Genomic DNA, 21,975 nt, shown 5'->3' with positions numbered 1-21,975 from the left:
TCAGCACAATTCGTTACTCCTCAGATACTGAAGCAGTCCATGTCCAAATGCAGCAAGACATGAACAATACCCAGGCTTGGGCCGACAAATGGCAAGTAACATTCATGCCACTTAAGTGCCAGACAATCCCATTTCCATCTGCAAAAAGAGAGAACCTAACCATCGCCCCTTGACATTCAGTGGCATTACCATCACTGAATCCCCCACTATCAACATCCTGGGGGTTGCTATTGACCAGAAACTGAACTGGACTAGCCATATAAAATACTGTGACTACAAGAGCAGGTAAGAGGCTAGGAATCCTGCAATGAGTAACTCACCTCCTGACTCCCCAAAGCCTGTCCTCCATCTGCAAGGCACAAGTCAGGAGTGTGATGGAATACTCCTGGATGAGTGCAGCTCCATAGCACTCAAGAAGCTTGACACTTTGTTCAGGACAAAGCAGTCTGCTTTATTGGCACCACATCCACAAACATCACTCCTTCCACTATCAACGCACAGTAGCAGCAATGTGTACCATCAACAAGATGCACTGCAGGAATTCACCAAGGCTCCTACAACAGCACCTTCCAAACCCATGACCACTATCATCTCGAAGGGCAATGGTAGCAGATGGATGGGAACACCACCACCTGAGAGTTCCCCTCCAAGTCACTCACCATCCTGACTTGGAAATATATTGCTGTTCATTCACTGTCGCTGGGTCAAAATCCTGGAATTCCCTTCCTAACAGCACTGTGGGTGTACCTACAGCACATGGACTGCAGCGGTTCAAGAAGGCAGCTCACCACCACCTTCTCAAGGGCATCTAGGGATGGGCAATAAATGCTGGCCCAGCCAGCAAAGCCCACATCCCGTGAATGAATTAAAAAACATATATACATGGAATTTCCTTTATTATCTCAATTGTTTTGACTATATACAAACCCAGCAGACAGGAAAAGATCTGCTGGCCTCTCAAACCTGTCCCACATGTTCATGGTTCAACCTAACACAATGGCCTACGCTATTGCTTCCTTCCTTCATCTTCCACTAACCAGCCACACCAACTCCTGCAAAAAAAGTGCCCGAGGCTAATTCAAGAGAAAAAGATCTGGGAAAATTTTCTAACCTCTGAAAGTGATCAGATGAATTATAGGAAACCACAGTGATCAGACATGTAGCTCAATATTCCATCTATATTTTGTATACTGTCAGCCACAATTAGGAACTCACCTACTGCCTCTTTGAACACTTGCAGTCAATCTGTAGTGAGGCTACAAGAGTTGGGAATTAGTTTTAAAGGCTGGTGTTCCAATGCAAAAAGAAAATCTTTTCGACCTCTAATCTACAATAGCAACTCACATTTATGTAGCATCTTTAATGTTGTAAAATGTCCCAAGGCACTTCACCAAAATAATTATTCAACAAAATTTGACACTGAACCAAAAGCGGAGATATTAGAAATAAAAACAGAAAATGCTGGAAATATTCAGGCCAGGCAGTATCTGTGGAAAGAAACAGGAACAGATCTAACGTTTCATGTGGATGACCCTTCTTTGGTACCTCATGAAAAAAACTAATTAAATTAGTCATATGCGATTGGTCCTTAACAAATTCATGTTGGCTCTTTTTATAGCCCATGTTTGTCCAACTCGCTGCTAATTTTCTCCCAGATTATTGACTCAGATTTTGCTGTGCGCATTCAATGGCTTTTGAGGTGTCAGCTGTGGCTCAGTTCATAGCACCCTCGCCTTTTAATCAGAGGGTTGTGGGTTCATGTCCCGCTCCCGGAAACCAAGAACTGTGATTGTACTCGAAAGAGTTGCAATCTGTGACTGTTGATAACTCGAAAGAGTTTCAATGGCTTTTGCCGTTCACCTTGTGTAGATCCCCCTGGGGATCTCTAGGAGCATGAATCAGACCTCATCGTATCAGATTGAAGAATCTTCACAGTGGCATGCAGACTGCAAACCAGGAAATATAAACGTTCTGGGAGTTACCATAGACCAGAAACTGAACTGGACCAACCATATAAATACTGTGGCTGCAAAAGCAGATCAGAGGCAGGGAATTCTGCAGCGAGTAACTCACCACCTGACTCCCTGAAGCCTGTCCATCACCTACAAGGCAGAGGTCAGGAGTGTGATGGAATACTCTCCACTTGCCTGGATGATTGTGGCTCCAACAACACTTGAGAACCTTGACACCATCCAGGACAAACCAGCCCGCTTGATCAGCACCCCATACACCAACTTAAGGTGCTTCACAGGAGCATTATAAAATGAATTATGACACCAAACCATAACAAATAGGGCCAGAGAGGTTGCTCAGCACTGATTGTGACTTAGCATGCTGTTCAAAAATTTAGTTACTCTTGAACAAGCCTAACTTTTTTTCAGCCATCTGTAGGGTGAAAATAGTGGGTAATTAGCCAAAGTTCATGCAATGATAATAGGATTGCCAATTGTGTTTAAAGAGGTTTCATCATTGGACTTGCCTCGACACTCCAGCCATTAATTAGTCAGCACACCCTTCCTTGTAACCCACTACTTTCCTATGCCAATTGGAAAGCAAAAAGACTCATTACCCAATTGGATGATGCCCGACTGTCAGTTTAAACTCCCCCCCCCCCCCGGCCATTTTAAATATCTTTTTATCTGTTAAAGATCATTTTTTTTCATTCATGGGATGTGGGCATCGCTGGCTAGGCTGGCATTTATTGCCCATTCCTAATTGCCCTTGAAAAGGCGATGATGAGCTGTCTTCTTGAATCATTGCAGTCCATGTGTTGTAGGTACACCCACAGTGCTGTTAGAGAGGGAGCTCCAGGATTTTGACCCAGCGAGATAGGTGATGGTGATATATCACCAGGAATGGTGATATATTTCCAAGTCAGGATGGTGTGAGGCTTGGAGCAGAACTTCCAGGTGGTGGTATTCCCATATGTCTGCAGCTTTGTCCTTCTAGATGGTAGCTGTCATGGGTTTGGAAGGAGCCTTGGCGAGTTCCTGTGGTGCACCTTGTAGCAGGTACACACTGCTGCCATTGTGTGTTAGCGGTGGAGGGAGTGAATGTTTGTGGAAGGGGTGCCAATCAAGCGGGCTGCTTTGTCCTGGATGGTGTCGTGCTTCTTGAGTGTTGTTATAGTCATAGTTATATACGGCAAAGAAGGCGGCCATTTGGCCCATCTAGCCTATGCCCGCTCTATGTAGAGCAAGCCAGTCAGTTCCATTCCTCTGCTCTATCCCTGTGGCCCTGCAAGTTTATTTCTCTCGAGTGGCCATCAAATTTCCTTTCAAAACCGTTGCTTGCCTCTGCTTCCACTATGCTCATGGGCATTGAGTTACAGTTTATTACCACTCTTGCGTTTTCTTCACATTCTCGCTGCTTCTCTTGTACCATTAGCTAATGGAAACAGTCTACCTTATCCAAACCTGTCATAATCCAGGATGCCTCTATCAAATTTCCCCTCATTCTCCTTTGCTCCAAGGAGAACAGCCAGTTTCTGCAACCCAACCTTGTAGCTAAAATCACCTATCCCTGGAACCATTCTGGCAAATCTCCACTGCGCACTCTCAAGGGCCCTCACAACCTTCTTAAAGTGTAGTGACCAGAACTGAAAGTGTTACTCTAGTTATGGCCTAACCAGAGCTTTAGAAAGGTTGAACATAACTTTCCTGCTTTTGTTCTCAATTCCTCTATTTATGAAGCAAAAGATCCCATATGGTTTGCTAGCCATTGTCTCAATATATTCTTCCACCTTCAAAGATGTATGCACATTAATCCCCTGATCCCTCTGTCCCTGCACATTCTTTAGAATTGTGCCTGTTCCTATCCCTTCCGTCAAATGCAACATCTCACGCTGCATTAAGTTCCAACTGGCACTGGTCTGTCCATTCTGCTCGTCCATCTATATCCTGTTGCACTCGATTTGTATCATCCTCATTTGTTTGCCATTTCTTCAAATTTCATATCAACAACAATTTTTAAAATTTTATCCTGTATTCCAATATCCAAGTCATGTATACACGTTATGCATCAAAAAATAATGGTTCTATGTTGGAGCTGCACTCATCCAGATAAGTGGAGAGTATTTCATCACACTTCTGACTTGTGCTTTGTAGATGGTGGACAGAATTTGGGGTTCAAAGAAAATGACAAAAGGCATAAGATTCAAAGAAAATGACAACACAATCTTTTTAAATGTCCCTATGGTTTTTCTCTAGGGTTGTACACAGCAGTGTCCTAGAGATTGATCTTCAATTCCTGGAGACTCCAGGCCAACCCTAAATGACAGTTATCTCTGTGCAGATTCCATCGGTGAAGACTGCAACATCACAAGGATACCACGGACAGCAACTTCTGTATTTCCACATTCAACTGCCCCTGTGTGGATGTCAGCAGTTGTTGTCAGTATTATCCAGTAATAATGGCAAGCACTGACAGCCTTTCCATAATTAGAACAAACAAATCCAGGCATCCAAAAGCTTGCCTCCACCCCTTTCTATCAGTGGTGAGCCCATTCTCCCATCACATATAGTTTGCTTCTCATTTTGAATACTCACATCTCATGGGCTCCCCTCTAGTCCAGTATGGTGCAACATAAATAACTCTGCATTGTCGTCTTAAGTGAAGGCTGATGAAAAAGTGATAATATTTCATAATTACTTCATTGGCTTTGAAGCATTTTGGGATATTCTGAGGCTGTGAAAACTATTATATAAATGCAAGTTTTTTGTTTCCTTTCTACATTTGCTGCCTTGTGTCCTTTAAAGTTAACGAATAGGAAGATAATGGCAGTTATTGAAGTATCTTTTCTTTTTATAACTTATCAACTGCATTCCTCCTTTTTAATGGGTGCATAGATTTACTGTTACCATGAGTTTGTTCTTCTATCATAACACCTGAATCCTCCAATGACCTGCTAAATGCACAGAACTATTTGAATCTTTAGTATGCTTGCATCATGAAGCCAAGCAGCATCTGGTGCCAGCACAATGACATATGGAGCCAACTCATCATCAACTCCCAGACCCACTGATCTATTTTTTATGAAGGAATTCTTAAGTACAATTCGGTGAATTAGAACAATATTGTGTGTTTATATTGTATGTGCAGAAGACTGAGTCTACAGTTTCAGAATTTCCCTCAAAGTGGCCGATGAGCAGAAACAAATGAACATGTAAATGCAGTAGACTAGAACTTGGTCATTTTGTCTTAATTGTCCAGCATCCATTATAAAAGGTAAAATGGGATTATAAAGTATTTGAATGGCCTAAAGACAATGAACATATCTGCTGTAATCTGAGAGGTGTTGGTGACAGTAATATAGACATTCCAAATTAGAGATGTGATTTGTTTTAACAAAAAATGCAAAGAGTCAAGGGGAGCTAGGTTGAATTTTAAGAAATTCTACTATTTAAAACTTAAAATGATATGACTAATTTAGTTGGTAAGATAAAATGATTTCTGTGAATCTAATAATTTAAAGGTTCTTTGTTGCAATGCAACGTTCTGGTCAATTTTGATAAAGAATGTATGTTCTCTGTTTGGAAGCTTTCTAAGTGTAATTGCTTGTTTTCAGGAGCAGCCGTTACTTACCTTGATGATGTCCCATTTAAGATTGGTGACAAGTTCAAGAGTCCTGCCAAAGTGGGAATTCCTGTTGGATTTTGTATATCAGATTATTCTACACGATTGAGAAAGATTGACGTGAGTATGAGTTTTTTTCTAGGTTTTTTTTTAGTTTTTTTTTGCTTGGAGTGAACTTTTGACTTAATCATAATGATAGGTGTTTGTTTTAGGGATGGATTTTTTTTTTCACTTTTGAAACAAATATCTGCCTCATGTGCTGTGGGTTCAGGTTATTTAGTGAAGTGCTGCTGTTAGGTCTTCACATTGAGGATACCCTCCATCATGTTGACACATCCACCATGCTAAATGGGATAGATTTTGAACAGATCTAGCAACTCAAGACTTCCATGAGGCACTTTGGGCCATCAGCAGCAACAGAATCAAACACAACCTGTAACCTCATGCCCCTGCATAGCCCCCACTTTACCATTACCGACAAACCAAGGGTCAATCTTGGTTCAATGAAGAGTTCAGGAGGGCATGCCAGGAGCAGCACCAGGCATACCTAAAAATGAGGTGTCAACCTGGTGAAGCTATAACTCAGGATTACTTGCGTGCCAAACAGCATAAGCAGCAAGTGATAGATCTGAGTGATTCCACAACCAACAGATCAGATCTAAGCTCTGCAGTCTTGCCACATGCAGTCAACTCACTGGAGGAGGAGGCTGTGCAAATATCCCCATCCTCAATGATGTAGGTACCCAGCACATCAGTGGAAAAGATGAGGCTAAAGCATCTGCAACAACCTTCAGCCTTGAAGTGCTGAGTGGATGATCCATCTTGGCCTCCTCCGGAGGTCCCCAGCATCATAGATACCAGTCTTCAGCCAATTCAATTCACTCCACGTGATATCAAGAAATGGCTGAAGGCACTGGATACTGCAAAGCCTGTGGGCCCTGACAATATTCCGGCAATAGTACTGAAGACTTCTGTTCCAGAACTTGCTGCGCCCCTAGCCAAGCTGTTCCAGTACAGCTACAACACTGACATCTACCCAGCAATGTGGAAAATTGCCCAGGCATGTCCTGTACCCAAAAACATCCTGGGGGGTTACCATTGATTAGAAACTGAACAAGACTAGCCATATAAATACTGTGGCTATAAGAGCAGGTCAGAGGCTAGGAATACTGCGACGGGTAACTCGCCTCCTGACTCCCCCAAAGCCTGTCTACCATCTATAAGTCAGGAGTCTGATGGAATACTCTCCACTTGCCTGGATGAGCGCAGCTCCAACAACATTCAAGTTTGACATCTACCAGGACAAAGCCAGTTTGATTGGCACCCCTTCCATAAACATTCACTCTCTCCGCCACTGACGAAAAGTGGCAGCAGTGTGTACCATGTACAAGATGCACTGCAGAAACTCAACAAGGTTCCTTAGGCAGCACCTTCCAAACCCATAACCGCTACCGTCTAGAAGGGCAAGGGCAGTAGATGTGTGGGAAGACTACAACCTGGAAGTTCCCCTCCAAGCCTCCCACCGTCCTGACTTGGAAATATATCGCTATTCCTTCGCTGTCGCTGTGCCAAAATCCTGACACTCCCTCCCTAACAGCACTATGGGTGTACCTACACCACATGGACTGCAGCAGTTCAAGAAGGCAGCTCACCACCACCTTCTCAAGGACAATTAGGGATGGGTAATAAATGCTGGCCTAGCCAGTGACACCCACACCACTTAAACAAATAAAAGAAAAATTCCAAATGTTGATCATTCTTTGAGGAAGAATTTCCTTATATCTGTCCAAAATAATTTAAATCCTTTTCCAATTGTATTGGTTTAGTTTGAAGTAATGTTCTGTATTTACTACTTCTGCACTGTTAACTATCTTTTGAGACTTGTTTCTGATACTGTTTTTCAAGGCTGAAAAACTCAGCTTTCTTTAGTCTGTTTTTACATAATCTTTTTCTTTGATACTAAAGGTCAGCCTGTTCCTATTCACTGGTTTTAATGTCTTCCTTGTGGCTCTGTGACCAAAACTGGACACAGCCTAAAGCAATATTGCTTAGGTTGTATAGTTCAGCATTCTATTTGCCATGTCGCTTTTTATTTCACATATGAGCGTCAAACCTATTAAAATCTTAACCTATAGTTCCACTCCATCTTTAGCTATTTGATCATTATGCACAGAACTTATTGTCCATATTTAATTTAATCTCCTTTTGATATACCCGGTTACATATTTTGTTTAATGTTTTTAGTAGGTCAAAGATGCCACCTTGGCTTCAACTGTCCCTTTGAATTTGCTGTTGTCTACAAATTTAATCAGCTTCTGAATCTAAATAGTTTAAATTAGAAGCTTTGGGCTCCAAAAAGCTATCCTTTGGACATCCAACTTAATGTTTGTCCCAACCCTAGCCCCCTGTAATAAGTACATGCTGTCTCCTTCCTTCCTTTACCAATTCCTTATCTTTTCCCAGACCTTTGAACACCTACCACTTTAAGTGGAGATTTAATAGAGGAGTCCAAAATTACTGATGAAGTAGTAACTTTCAAAAGGGAAGTGGATATATATTTGAAAATGAAAAGTTTGAAGAAAAGGAAAGAGCAGGGGAGTGGGACTAATTTTTTTATTCTTTCATGGGATGTGGGCATTGCTGGCTAGGCCAGCATTTATTGCTCATCCCAAATTGCCCTTGTTCAGAGGGCATTTAAGAGTCATCCACATTGCTGTGGATCTGGAGTCACATGTAGGCCAGACCAGGTAAGGACAGCAGATTTCCTTCGCTAAAGGACAGTGAACCAGATGAGTTTTTACAACAATCGACAGTGGCTTCATGGTCATCGTCAGACTTTTAATTCCAGTTTTTTTAATTGAATTCAAATTCCACCATCTGCCGTGGTGGATACCACTACGCCATTGCTTTCTTTCAAGAACTGACAGGATGAGTCAATGACTTACTCTTTTCTGTATGATTCTGTGAGCAGTGCGCTCGATCAAATTATGTTGTTAATCTTAAAAAAAGACTTGCATTTATACAGCTCTTTTCTCCACCACCAAATGTCTCAAAAGCACTGTACAGCCACTGAACAGCCAGTAGTCACTGTTATAATGTTAGAAAACATGGCAATCAATTTTGTGTGCTATGTGATAATGACTAGACAATCTGTTGTTGTGCTGTTGATTTGTGGAATAAATATTGGCCAGGATACTAGGGATAACTCCCCAACTCTCCTTTGAAATAGTGCTGTGGGATCTTTTACATCCACCCAAGAGAGCAGATGGGGCCTTGGTTTGACATTACATCCCAAGGGGCCACCTCTAATGGTGCAGCATTCCCTTAGCACTGGAATGTCAACCTAGATTTTTGTGCACACATCCTGAAGTAGGACTTGAACCCACAATCTTCTGAGTGAAAGTGCTACCAACCGAGCCTCAACGAGTGGTTCTGATTGTAATTTGAAAATAATTTTATTCAACTACAGATTTTTGTTTGTACTTGAAGCATTGTACAACAATTGGTATAGATGAGGTGAAGCCTATAAAATCTGATACAGTCCACTGAAAATAATCATCAAATGTTTAATAGGAATGCAGTACTATTTGTATAGCAATCTATTGGAAATAATAGAGGAAGTGTGTTTTTCAAAAGGGAAGATGGAAAATTTCAGTAAATGTTTGTAACTCTGTTAGCTCTGTGACTGGGGAACAGAGCAAACAGGAGAGAAAATACTGGAGATTATTTGAATTCGCCATTTAATTTTTATCAACTAAAATGATACACATTTCACAAATGTTATCGAACCCTCATTTAATTTAATAGAGTCAGCAGGTGAGATAAAAGATTTTACAGATTGTAAAATTATCCATCATTTATACAGCTGCGGTTTTGTTGTTCCTGTTCTCTGGCCCAAAAATCAGAAGAGCATCTATTACGGTATTACTCAAGTAATCTTGTCTTGACACATTCCCCAAGCAAACTTCTCTGTGGGTTAAATCAATTTGATTCCATGTGCAAAAGTCTCTGAAAAGGCTCTTTATTGCTTGTGCGCAGCAAAGACAAGCAGAGTGAATGAGGTTTGTTAAATGGAGTTGTAGGCGAGAGGAGAAAGGTGAGACATTTACCATAAAAATTGCTTATAACTTCAGATCATAAGATAGCAGGAGTAGGCCATTGAATAAGATCATGGCTGATCTGATTGTGGCCTTAGCTCCACCTTCCTGCCTGCCCCCTCATAACCTTGACTCTCTTGTAGATCAAAAATCTGTTGAACTCAACCTTGAATATATTCAATGATCCACCTTCCACTGCTCTCTAGGAAAGAGAATTCCAAAGACTAACGACCCCCTGAGAGAAGAAATTCTTCCTCATCTCCATCTTAAATGGGAGACTCCTTATTTGTAAACTGTGCCCCCTTGTTCTCGAATCCTCCATGAGGGGAAACATCCTTTCAGCATTTCCCCTGTCAAGCCCCCTCAGAATCTTATATGTTTCAATAAGATTACCTCTCATTCTTCTAAACTCCAGTGAGTATAGGCCCAACCTGCTCAACCATTCCTCATAAGACAGCCCCCTCATTCCAAAAATCAGCCAAATGAACCTTCTCTGAACTGCTTCCAATGCAATATCCCTCCTTATGTAGGGAGACCAAATCTGAACGCAATACTCTAGGTGTGGTCTCACCAATGCCTTGTGCAGTTGCAGCAAGACTTCACTACTTTTGTATCCCATCCTTTTTACAATAAAGCCGAACATTCCATTTGCCTTCCTAATTACTTGCTGTACCTGCATGTTAACTTTTTGGGATACATGTACAAGGACACCTAGATCCCTCTGTACTGCAGCTTTCTGCAGTCTCTCTCCATTTAAATAGGATTGTTTTTCTATTCTTCCTGCCAAAGTCGACAACCTCTCAATTTCCCACAATATTCTCCATCTATATCCCTTTGTAGATTCTTTGTACTCTCCTCAGCTTGCTTTCTTACCTCTCTTTGTATCATTAGCAGATTTTGCTTCAATAGTTGGCCCCTTTATCCAAGTCATTGATATAGACTATAACTAGTTGAGATGCAGCACTGATCCCTGCAGAACTCCACTAGTAATAAACAAAAACAGAAAATGCTGGAAAAACTCAGGTCTAGCAGCATCAAGAATACGGACTCAAAACGTTAACTCTGTTTCTCTCTCCACAGATGCTGCTAGACCTGCTGAGTTTTTCCAGCATTTTCTGTTTCTGTTTCAGATTTCCAGCACTCGCAGTATTTTTCCTTTATCCACTCGTTATAATTTGACAACCTGAAAATGACCCATTTATCCCGACTATTTGTTTCCTGTACATTCGCCAGTCCTCTATCCATGCTAATGTCACCCCCAGCACCATGAGCTCTTATCCCATAGAGTAACCTTTTATGTGGCACCTTATCGAATGTGTTTTGGAAATCTAAATACACTGCATCTTCTGGTTCCCCTTTATCCACCTGCTTTATGTCCTCAAAGAACTCTGAAGAAACATTATTTCATTTTCACAAAATCATGTTGACTCTGCCTGGTTGTATTATGAATTTATAAAAATCTTGCTACTACCGCATTAATAATGGATTCTAGCATTTTCCCAATGACAGATATTAGGCTAACTAGCTTATGGTTCCCTGCTTTCTGTCTCCCTCCTTTCTTGAATTACACTTGCAGTTTTCTAATCCATTGGAACATTTCCAGAATCTAGGGAATTTGCAAGATTGCAACCAATGCATTCACAATTCTCCAACAAGAGAGAACCTTCCCCGACATTCAATGGCATTACCATTGCTGAATCCTCCACTATCAACATCCTGGGGGTTACCGTTGACCAGAAACTGAACTGGACGAGCCATATAAATACTGTGGCGACAAGAGCAGGTCAAAGGCTGGGAATTCTGCAGCAAGTAACTCATGTCCTGACTGTCAAATCTTATCCACCATCTACAAGGCACAAGTCAGGAGTATGATGGAATACTCTCCACTTGCCTGGATGAGTGCAGCTGCAGCAACACTCAAGCTCGACTCCATCCAGAACAAAGCAGCTTGCTTGATTGGCGCCCCATGCACCACCTTCAACATTCACCCCCTCCACCACTGATGCACAATGGCAACTGAATGTACTATATATAAGATGTGCTGCAGCAACTCACCGAGGCTCCTTTGACAGCACCTTCCACACCCGTGACCTCTACCACCTAAAAGGACAAGGGCAGCAGTCACATGGGGACACCACCACCTGCAAGTTCCCCTCCAAGTCACTCACAGTCCTGATTAGAAATATATCCGTTCCTTCACTGTCACTGGATCAAAATCCTGGAACTCCCTCCCTAACAGCACTGTGGGTGTACCTACACCATGTGGACTGCAGCTGTTCAAAAAGGCAGCTCACCACCACCTTCTCGAGGACAATTGGGGATGGGCAATAAATGTTGGCCTAGCCAGTGATGCCCACATCCCATAAATGAATTTTAAAAACTTGCCTTGCTGAGTTATAAACATAAGGAATTTCACTAAATGCACAGGCTGTAAATTAGTTTGAACTTGTTTGTATGCAAGTATGACTTTATTTTTGAATTGGAAGATGATTTAATATTAAACCTTAAAAATAACAAAGCAGTAAAACTACTCCATTTCTGTCTAATAGAATATGAGAGATTAGGTCACTTACTGCTAGGAAACTTTGGCCATCTCACTGGAATTGATTCTCAGTACAGTACATTTAATAATAAATGATGTATGGATAAGAAATGCTTTGCCAGCCATCTTTCATACGGGAAAACACAAACATCAGACTCATCTCTTCAAAGGTATATATTCCAGAAAGTGGCTGGAAAGGTTGCTAAAATTAGAACATTAGGTCCAAAAGGATGGATTTATAAAGCCACAAAAATATCCAGGTTGAGTGCTATCTATACTTTGCACCATGTATACTACCTAAGCCATGCTGGTGATGCTGTGGCCCTTTATCACCAAATCACACCTTGGTCCCTCCTTCTGGTCTTTGATATCTTCTCCTACAGGTATCTCACCTTGTCCAACCACTCTCACATCTTTTTTAATATCCTTGTTCTCTATTGAGCTTCTTAATGAGATATCCTCCCTCCTTTCCAGTGAGCAACTCTTCATCTTTGATTTCAGTCTTGGTTCACATGGACCCATCTCTGAAGTCACCTCTACCCTATCCTAACTAAATCCCTCCCTCCATATTAACTTTCCTATCCATATTTAGGGTCACTGTTTTGATCTTGCCATCTTATGACCACCCTTACCCGTAACATGCAAGGAGCTCTTGGACTTCTTGTTGCTGCAATTATGACCACCTGACCAACTGCTGCATCCCCACTTCCCAATGACACCAAATCAATCCTCCCCCATGACTTGCTCTCACCTTGCCTGTGAAACCAACTCCTGCTCCCTTGACCCCATTCCTACTAAACTGCTAACCACCAAGTTGCCTGTCTTGGCTTTCATGCTGACAATGTAAATACCTCCCCCTCCTCAGATACATTTTCCTCTCTTTTAAAAAATATAGTCATTACCGCCCTCCTGAAAAATCCCACTTTTGACCCCTCTGTCCTTGCAAGTTACTGACCAATCTGAAAACTTCCTTTTCTCTCAAAACCTTGAATGTGTACTTAACTTCCAAAACTATGTACATCTTTCCTGCAAATCCATGCTTAAATCTCTTCAATCAGGTTTCTGCCTGTGGCACTGCCCTTTCAAATTTACAAATGATATGCTTTATGACTGTAACCATACTGCACTATCGTTCTGGTCTGTCTTGTCCATTGCTGCTCTTCTGTTGTCAATGTGACAGTGGGTGTTGCTTTCCTATTCTGTCGAGGCTTGAACATTTCCAACAGTCCGTTTCCTTTCCACTCTACCTCTGGAGCCCCCAAGGATCTGTTCCTGTCCCCCTCCTCTTTCTCATCTACATGTTTTCCTTTGGCAACATAATCTGAAGACATGGGACTAGGTTCATTATGTATGGTGACAATACTCTTCTAATGCTTCACCACCTCGTAAGGCCCTTTCGATGTCTCTGTGTTGTTGGACTGTGCATTATCCAGTCTAGGATGGGCCACAGTTTTCTTCAGTAAAACATTACAAAGTCTGAAGCCACCACCTTTGACCCCACCACAAACTTTGTACCCTCACCAATGATTGCATCCTTCTTCCCAGCTGCTGTCTCAGGTTGAACCATCTGTTCACAATTTTGGTGTCATCTTTGACCCTGAGCTGAGCTTCTGATTCAATATCTTGTTCATCGCAAAGACCACCTACTTCCATCTCTGTAACATCATCTTCCTCTTCCCTGCTTCAGCCCATCTGTTACTGAAACTCATTCACATCTTTGTCACATTTTACGTAACTATTCCAGTGCTCCCCTGTCTGGCCTTGCATCTTTCACTTTTGATAACGTTAACTTATTCAAAACCCTGCTGCCTGATCCTATCGGCACCAAGTTCCTTAAGTCATTACTCACGCTGGATGATGTGCTGATCCTCCTGTTTAAATCTCTTCATGACCTCATCCCTCCCTAACACCTTCCAGTCCTGCACACACTGTCCCCAAACAAGCCGATCATCTGATTCTGGACTTTTGTGCCTACTTCATTTTCTTCATCCTACTATTGGCAGAAGTGTCTTCATCCATCTAGACCCATACTGTGAAATTCCCTTCTTAAGCCACTCCATCTCGACATACTTTTTTTTTATTCATTCAAAGGATGTGGGCTTCGCTGGCTCGGTCAGCATTTATTGCCCATCCCTAATTGCTCTTGAGAAGGTGGTGATGAGCTGCCTTCTTGAACCGTTGCACTCTATATGCTGTAAGTACACCGACAGTGCTGTTAGGGAGGAAGTTTCAGGATTTTGACCCAGCGACAGTGAAGGAATGGCAATATATTTCCAAGTCAGGATGGTGAGTGGCTTGGAGGGGAACTTCCAGGTGGTGGTGCTCCCATGTTTCTGCTGCCCTTGTCTTTCTAGATGGTAACAGTCGTGAGTTTGGAAAGTGCTGCCTAAGGAGCCTTGCTGAGTTTCTGCAGTGCATCTTGCAGATGGTACACTCCGCTGCTACTGAGCCTCGGTGGTGGAGTGAGTGAATGTTTGTGGATGGGGTGCCAATCAATCGGGCTCCTTTGTCCTGGATGGTGTCAAGCTTCTTGAAAATTGTTGGAGCTGCACACATCCAGGCAAGGGGACAGTATTCCATCACACTCCTGACCTGTGCCTTGTAGATTGTAGACAGGTTTTGGGAATCAGGAGGTGAGTTACTTGCCACAGGATTCCTAGCCTCTGACCTCTTATAGCCAAAGTATTTATATGGCTAGTCCGGTTCAGTTTCTGGTCAATGGTAACCCCCCCCCCCCCCCCCCCCCCCCCCCGACCCAGGATGTTGATAGTGGGGGATTCAAAGATAGTGATGTCATTGAATGTCAAAGGGCAATGGTTAGATTCTCTCTTGTTGGTGATGGTCATTGCCTGGCACTTGTATAGCGCAAATGCTACTTGTCACTTGTCAGCCCAAGCCTGGATGTTGTCCAGGTCTTGCTGCATTTAGACATGGACTGTTTCAGTATCTGAGGAGCTGCAAAGGGTGCTGAACATTGTGCAATCATCAGCGAACATCCCCACTTCTGACCTGAAGATGGTTGGGCCTGGGACACTACCCTGAGGAACTCCTGCAGTGATATCATAGAGCTGAGATGACTGACCTCCAACAACCACAACAGTTTTCCTTTTGTGCTAGGTATGACTCCAACCAGCAGAGAATTTCCCCCTGACTCCTATTGACTCTAGTTAAGTTAGGGCTCCTTGATGCCACACTCGGTCAAATGTGGCCTTAATGTCAAGAGCAGTCACTTTTGCCTCACCTCTGGAGTTCAGCTCTTTTGTCCATGCTTGAACCAAGGCTGTAATGAGGTCAGGAGCTGAGTGGCCTGGTGGAACCCAAACTGAGCGTCGGTGAGCAGGTTATTGCTGCTTGATAGCACTGTTGATGATCCCTTCCATCACTTTACTGATGATGGAGGATGGACTGATTGGGTAATTGGCCAGGTTGGATTTGTCCTACTTTTTGTGTACAGGACAAACCTGGGCAATTTTCCACATTACTGGGTAGATGTCAGTATTGCAGCTGTACTGGAAGAGCTTGGCTAGGGGCACGGCAAGTTCTGGAGCACGAGTCTTCAGTACTGTTGCTGGAATATTTGTCAGGGCCCATAGCCTTTGTAGTATCCAGTGTCTTCAGTTGTTTCTTGATATGACGTGGAGTGAATTGAATTGGCTGAACATTGGCACCTGTGATGCTCGGGACCTCTGGATCATCCACTCGGCATTTCTGGCTGAAGATTGTAGAAAGTGTTTCAGCCTTATCTTTTGCACTGACGTGCTGGGCTCCCTCTCATTGAGGATGGGGATATTAGTGGAGTCTCTTTCTTTAAGGCCTATGCTTAAAACCTAGTCGTAACCAAGCTTTTGTTCACCCCATGTGCCTCTGTGAAGCACCTTGGGAAGTTTTCTATGTTGCAAGTGCTGTATGAATTCAAATTATTGTGATTTTCAAATTGCAACCTATGTGGGTTAGCCATGTATTCAGTTTGTGAAGGCCAGCCACCAAAATCTATGATAGCATTCATGATATAAGTGGATGTTATCTTATTTAACATCAATCCTTGAATATAAGACCATAAGACATAGGAGCAGAAATTAGGCCATTCGGCCCATCAAGTCTGCTCCACCATTCAATCATGGATGATAAGTTTCTCAACCCCATTCTCCCACCTTCTCCCCGTAACCTTTGATCCCCTTACCAATCAAGAACCTATCTAGAAAAGCTTGCTGAGCTCTATTAGTCCCTTTTTATTATAAAGCACTTTAGATTGTTACCTGGTTGGGAATTTGCTTCATAGTATGGAAACCCAGAACCTAACAACTACTGGGATGATATATCTTTGAGCAGGATGTTCACATCGTATCTGTCACCACCTGAAAGGGATAAGTCAATGATTTGGCTAGAGATCCAAGTATAGGTCAAGCATCTTAAGAGGTGAATAATCTAGGAATTAATCTTAAACAGAAAAGAAGTGAAAATAGCTTGATGATGTAGTACAGTCATTTTGTTCAAACTATCAGAAAAGGTGGATTAAACAGTTCAAAATTCAGAAGTAGACAAGTGTAATGTGAACAACTTGCAGCAATTTTAATTTAATAAAACATTCCAAAGCTTTCCCTGGTTATTTGCTTCCAAACCTTTTTTCGCTTCCAAACCTTTTTTCACTTCCACTTCTCACTGCACTTTGAACTCTTAATCCATTCTTCATGCCTTAGCATACATTCCCTTCCTCACTCAGTAGAGTTCCTTGGGCATTATTTATATTACAGGCACTACTTATAACTTAAACAATTTATATTAGCATTCACTGCCACTTCTAGGATTTTAATTCTACGCCCAATGCTCACTCTGACCTCTCTGTCCTTGGTCTCTTATAATGTTCCAATGCAGTTCAGTGTAAGCTCAAGGAACAGCATCTCATCTTTTGATTAAGTACTTTGCAACGTTGAGTTATTTCATATCGTGATCCCCCACTGCATTTTTTTTTCCAGATGGCAGCCATTGTCAATGATCCTGTGATCCCAATTTATGCCTCCTCCGAATTCATATTTTATTTATTTCCTTGTTCCATTCCATCTTCTTTTGCCTTGCACCATTATCCCCTTTGTCAGCTGATCTCTCTTGCCTTGCACCCTATTGCAAACCTTCCCTTTTGTTCACTCCCAAAATGTATTACCCTCTAATTTTTCCAGTTCTAATGAAAGGTCATTGACTGAAAATGTTAACTCTGTTTCTTGCTCCACAGATCCTGCCAGACCTGTCGGGTATTTCCAGAATTTTCTGTTCTTATTATAAGTTGATCTTCTTGGAAAGAGGGAGGATTGTGGCATTGTACTACTTAGCTTTCCCTTAATGAAAGGATAAACTGACCACTTAGGTCATTGTCTATTCCATAACCACTAGAATGTATGTGTGGATAATTTTCATCCTTTTGTTATTTTATTTCATCCAATTCTGCCTCAGTTTTTGTTGGAAAGTGCTTCCATTCTGCTCTGGTCAGCAAGTATCCCTGGTGACCTGAACTCACCGTGTGGGAAATTGTGGACATAAGCCATGTCCTTCATTTCATATCACTGCGTTTTAAAATGTATTATCAAGACACCTGACCGAAACTATTCTTAAACTTTCTATCCTGCTCTCCACCCCTGACAATGTGAGACATAACATGCACTTGTGTGAAAGCTTCTTTGTTTATCCCAGTTGAAGATCTGATTTGACCTTGCCATGTTGGACTGCAGACTAGGTGATATAATTGTATCTGCGAGGCCACCTTATAAAGAGTTGAAATATGATTGCAGTCTGATTTCAGTGTGGTAATTAGCTGTAGTTCATGAAGGATCACAGGAATCTCTCTCCATTAGAGAGAGACAATTGGTTATATAGCTTGAGTGGCACCACTCTGCATCAAGCGTGGGGCAAGGCATGGAGGCAGGCCTTCATGATTTACCACAACTGGTATGGGGATTGAACCCATGCTGTAGGCATCATTCTTCACCACATTCTAGTCATCTAGCCAACTCAGCTAATGTTGGATAGTAAGAAGTCTGGGCATTACCATCCTCATTGGCATTTTATATAAGGAAAATTCCCCATGTCTTAAAAAGTTAAGTAACTTCAAAAATTTGAGTTTTTGTGTTTTATTAGTAGAATTCTGAACTGCTAATTTATTGAAAATAATTCTCCTCTTTTACATTCATAATGGTTCATCTACTTTTCCTATATAATGGTTTTGTTAAACATTTGGAATTTTCTTAGGTAGATTAATGAAAAGCTTGTTAGCTGCATTCCTTTCAAATTATTCTTTAGTTTTTAATAGTAAAATGTGATGTTTCTTTTTTTACTAGTATGATTTCTCTTTCGAGAAGAGGACGATAAAATGGGCCGAAGAAATAAAACAAATTAAAGCTGCACAAGAGGCAGCCAGTTTAAACAGGGAAGCTTCTTCGGTGACTGCTGAATCGGAGGCATTCTTAAAGAGAAAAGGTGGAATCCAACACACTGATGGACTACATTCTTCAGCATTTCCACTGACCATTAACCCTATACTTGCCAGTCTAAGGCACAACAATATTTTAACCCCAATGCCAGCTAATAGCAAAACTGTAACACAAAAAGACCCAAGTCCCCCTTTCACAACTAAATTCAATCTTGCAGACTTTGAAAGTGAGGAGGATCCTTTTGATAAACTGGAGTTGAAAACGCTAAATGATAAGGAGGAACTCAAAAACATTCTTGAAGTTCAGGCGAGTTCACGACCAATGATTATTCCACAATTGGATAATGGCCTGGATGTGCATATTGTGGGATCCACAGATGCATCACCAAGCCCAGAAATACAGGCCTCAACTGAGGAGGCTACCTCAGACTTCAAATCTCTTCACAAGCCAAATGGCCTCATAAATTTGCCACAGTTGGAGAACTGTGAAAAAGTGCCCTTCTCTGCCAAAGTATCTCTCCCTTCTGCTTCAACTGTCAGCAATATCAAATCTCTGTCTTTTCCTAAACTGGATTCTGATGAGAGTGAGCAAAAGACTACTAAACTCACTGGTACTTTCCACAGCACAAGCCTACCCAATGGCACTTTGTTTAGTTCAATAAAGAACTGTGAGCAGTACAAAGCTAATAGTTTTAATGGACATAACTTCTCTGTTGCATCCATATGTTCCTCTTCAAGTTTTGAGCTTGGGATTGATAACAGCACAGCAGTGTTGTCTTCTTCGAGGTCAGATGTTTCACCGGTTATGTCAACAGCTGGAACAGAGAACTTATCTCACAATGCAGCAAAGCTGGTAAGATGTTGTTTTCAAATTAATTGCTTAAATTTTGCTTGCAGATTCCTCAAACTAATTCATATGTTTGTTCAGGTAGCTTGTGTGAACATATGTTTATTGTATACTGTTGTATAGAAGACCTAGATTGTACAATCACTGCCGTGAAATTTAAGTTGACTGAATCAGTTCACTCCCACTGCCTGTTGCTTGTCAGCAGAAAATAGCATTCCTGCACTCAGCAGAAACTTCTAGTGCATTGCACCAGAAAGTCAGAATCAGTGACTCGAGTGAACTTTTGTCCCATCATCTCCTTCTAACGTCCTACTGTGCAAATCTATATTAATTTTGATGGTGGTGGGTGTTTCTTGCTGTCCGTAATTGTTGTGCCTCAGTGATGCAGCCCTCACCCATGTATTTACATAGAATTTGCAACTCTATATTTATCCATAATGATGGCATGTTAAAATTTGCAACCAGTATGATGGTAACATCCTTTGCCCTGGACTGCTGCTCATGCCTTCTTTGAATTGTCTTCCCCCATTCCATAAGTCCACAGATGGGTCTTCCAGGTAACACAGCTTCAGGCCGTGGTAAAAGCTGTCCTGGGCCCTTTGAAAGCGCTTAATAAGTGAGATCCCTGAGATAGTAAGCTGCGTGGCTTTTCTGGATCTGGGAGCCTGTTCGGTCACTCAAAGGATTTTGTTCAGACATATTGGGTTTTGTTTTGGGTTTCCCCTAGTAGCTGAATGCCAAGATACTAGAGAGACCCTTTGATGGGGAGGACAACTTTTTGAAGAGCCAAATGAATGATTATACTTGTGAAAATGAACAGAGGGAACAACAGTGCATTGCTTCTGCAGTTAGTAAAGGAACGCCCTTGGCAGGGTGGAAGTGGGTTTCACAATTATTAAATGACATAGTTAGACTACTTAATCGTGGTGCCTCATATTGGACATGAGTTTGACTTATTTTCTGAAAACCTCTAGCTGATTCCTCAGGTTTCCTCTTATTCCAGATGACCTGCAACCATCTGAAAACTCTCTGTTCCTCCAACCTCGGCATCTTGTGCATCCTCCGTCTCCTTCGGCCCACCACTGGGAAACGTGCCTTCAGTTATCTAGGCCTTAAACTCTAGTGTTCCCTCGCTAAACCTGTCCACCAATCTATCTCTCTCTTGCCTCCTTTTAAGGTGCTCCTTAGAACCTATATCTTTGATCAAGCTAAAAGCTTGCTCTTTGGCTTGGTGTCACTTTTTGTGAGATTACAGTGCTGTGAAGCACCTTGGGACATTTTACTTTATTAAAGGTGCTGTATAAATTCAAGTTGTCAAAAAAAAACAGACCTAGACCAGAAAAACACACATGCGGGATTGTCAACTAGCAATGTTTGTAATAAATATAACAACCTTGGTAAAATGTTCATCATTTGGTGGGGGGAGACGGTGGCGCAGTGGTAATGTCACTGGACTACTAACCTAGTGGGCCAGACTCTGAGGACATAGGTTCAAATCCCACTAAAGCAGCTGGTGGAATTTAAATTCAATTCATAAAATCTGGAATTTCAAGCTAGCCTCAGTAATGCTGATCATGGTGACTATCATCAATTGTCATAAAGACCCATCTGGTTCACTAATATCACTTATCATTGGTTGGCCTACGTGTGACTCCAGACCCCAGCAATGTGGTTGACTGTCCTCTGAAATGTTTAAAACATTCAATTGTTCATGAAAGGAATCATACAATGAAATAGACCATTGTTTTATCATCTGAAAAATATTCAGAATTCTCTTAAATTGTTTCTGAATATCTTTTTCTTTAGTTTTTAAATGTTAAAATAAGAGTTTAGCCAAAATAAAACATTTCATAACACAATTAAACTTACCTGGGAATTTAAGCACTGACTTTTGTGTTCTTCAATGTTTTCATCAATATTGCTGAAAAAAGACACATGTTGTCGAAGCTTTTCGTCTTATGCTCATCAGGACAATTCGCAAGAATACCAAATGTACAAACGCACATAAGAACATATGAATTAGGAGCAGGAGTAGGTCACTCGGCCCCTCAAACCTGCTCTGCCATTCAATAAGATCATGGCTGATCTGATTGTAACCTCAATTCCACATTCTCACCTACCCCCAACAATCTTTCATCCCTTGCTTATCAAGAATCTATCTAGCTCTGCCTTAAAGATATTCAAAGACTGCTTCCACTGCCTTTTCAGGAAGAGAGTTCCAAAGACTCTTGACCCTCAGAAAAAAATTCTCCTCATCTGTCTTGAATGGGCGACCCCTCATTTTTAAATAGTGACCCCTAGTTCTATATTCTCCAACAAGAGGAAACATCCTTTCCACATCCATCCTGTCAAGACCCCTCAAGATCTTATATGTTTGAGTCAATTCACTTCTTAACTCTTCTAAACTTCAGCAGATACGCACCTAGCCTGTCCAACCTTTCCTCATACCTTTCCTCAACCTTTCGCCCATTCCATGGTAAACCTTCTCTGAACTGCT

At 41.8% G+C, this 21,975-nt stretch overlaps 1 protein-coding gene across 5 annotated transcripts in view; it reads left to right on the top strand.

Annotated features, from left to right (window-relative positions):
* The window catches only part of ubap1 (ubiquitin associated protein 1), a 51,802-nt gene that overhangs the window by 17,901 nt on the left and 11,926 nt on the right, over positions 1–21,975 (top strand). For all 5 annotated transcript variants that reach the window (XM_078551274.1, XM_078551260.1, XM_078551282.1 and 2 more), the window contains 2 exons: positions 5,567–5,694; positions 18,540–19,484. In XM_078551274.1, the coding sequence (XP_078407400.1) occupies positions 5,567–5,694; positions 18,540–19,484 (1,073 nt within the window). The remainder of the gene's footprint in view (positions 1–5,566; positions 5,695–18,539; positions 19,485–21,975) is intronic.

This window comes from Cetorhinus maximus, chromosome 1, assembly GCF_964194155.1.
Source record: "Cetorhinus maximus chromosome 1, sCetMax3.hap1.1, whole genome shotgun sequence".
Classification (NCBI taxonomy): domain Eukaryota; kingdom Metazoa; phylum Chordata; class Chondrichthyes; order Lamniformes; family Cetorhinidae; genus Cetorhinus; species Cetorhinus maximus.
The sequence above is the reverse complement of the archived record's forward strand: the minus strand, read 5'-3'. Positions and strand labels throughout refer to the sequence as shown.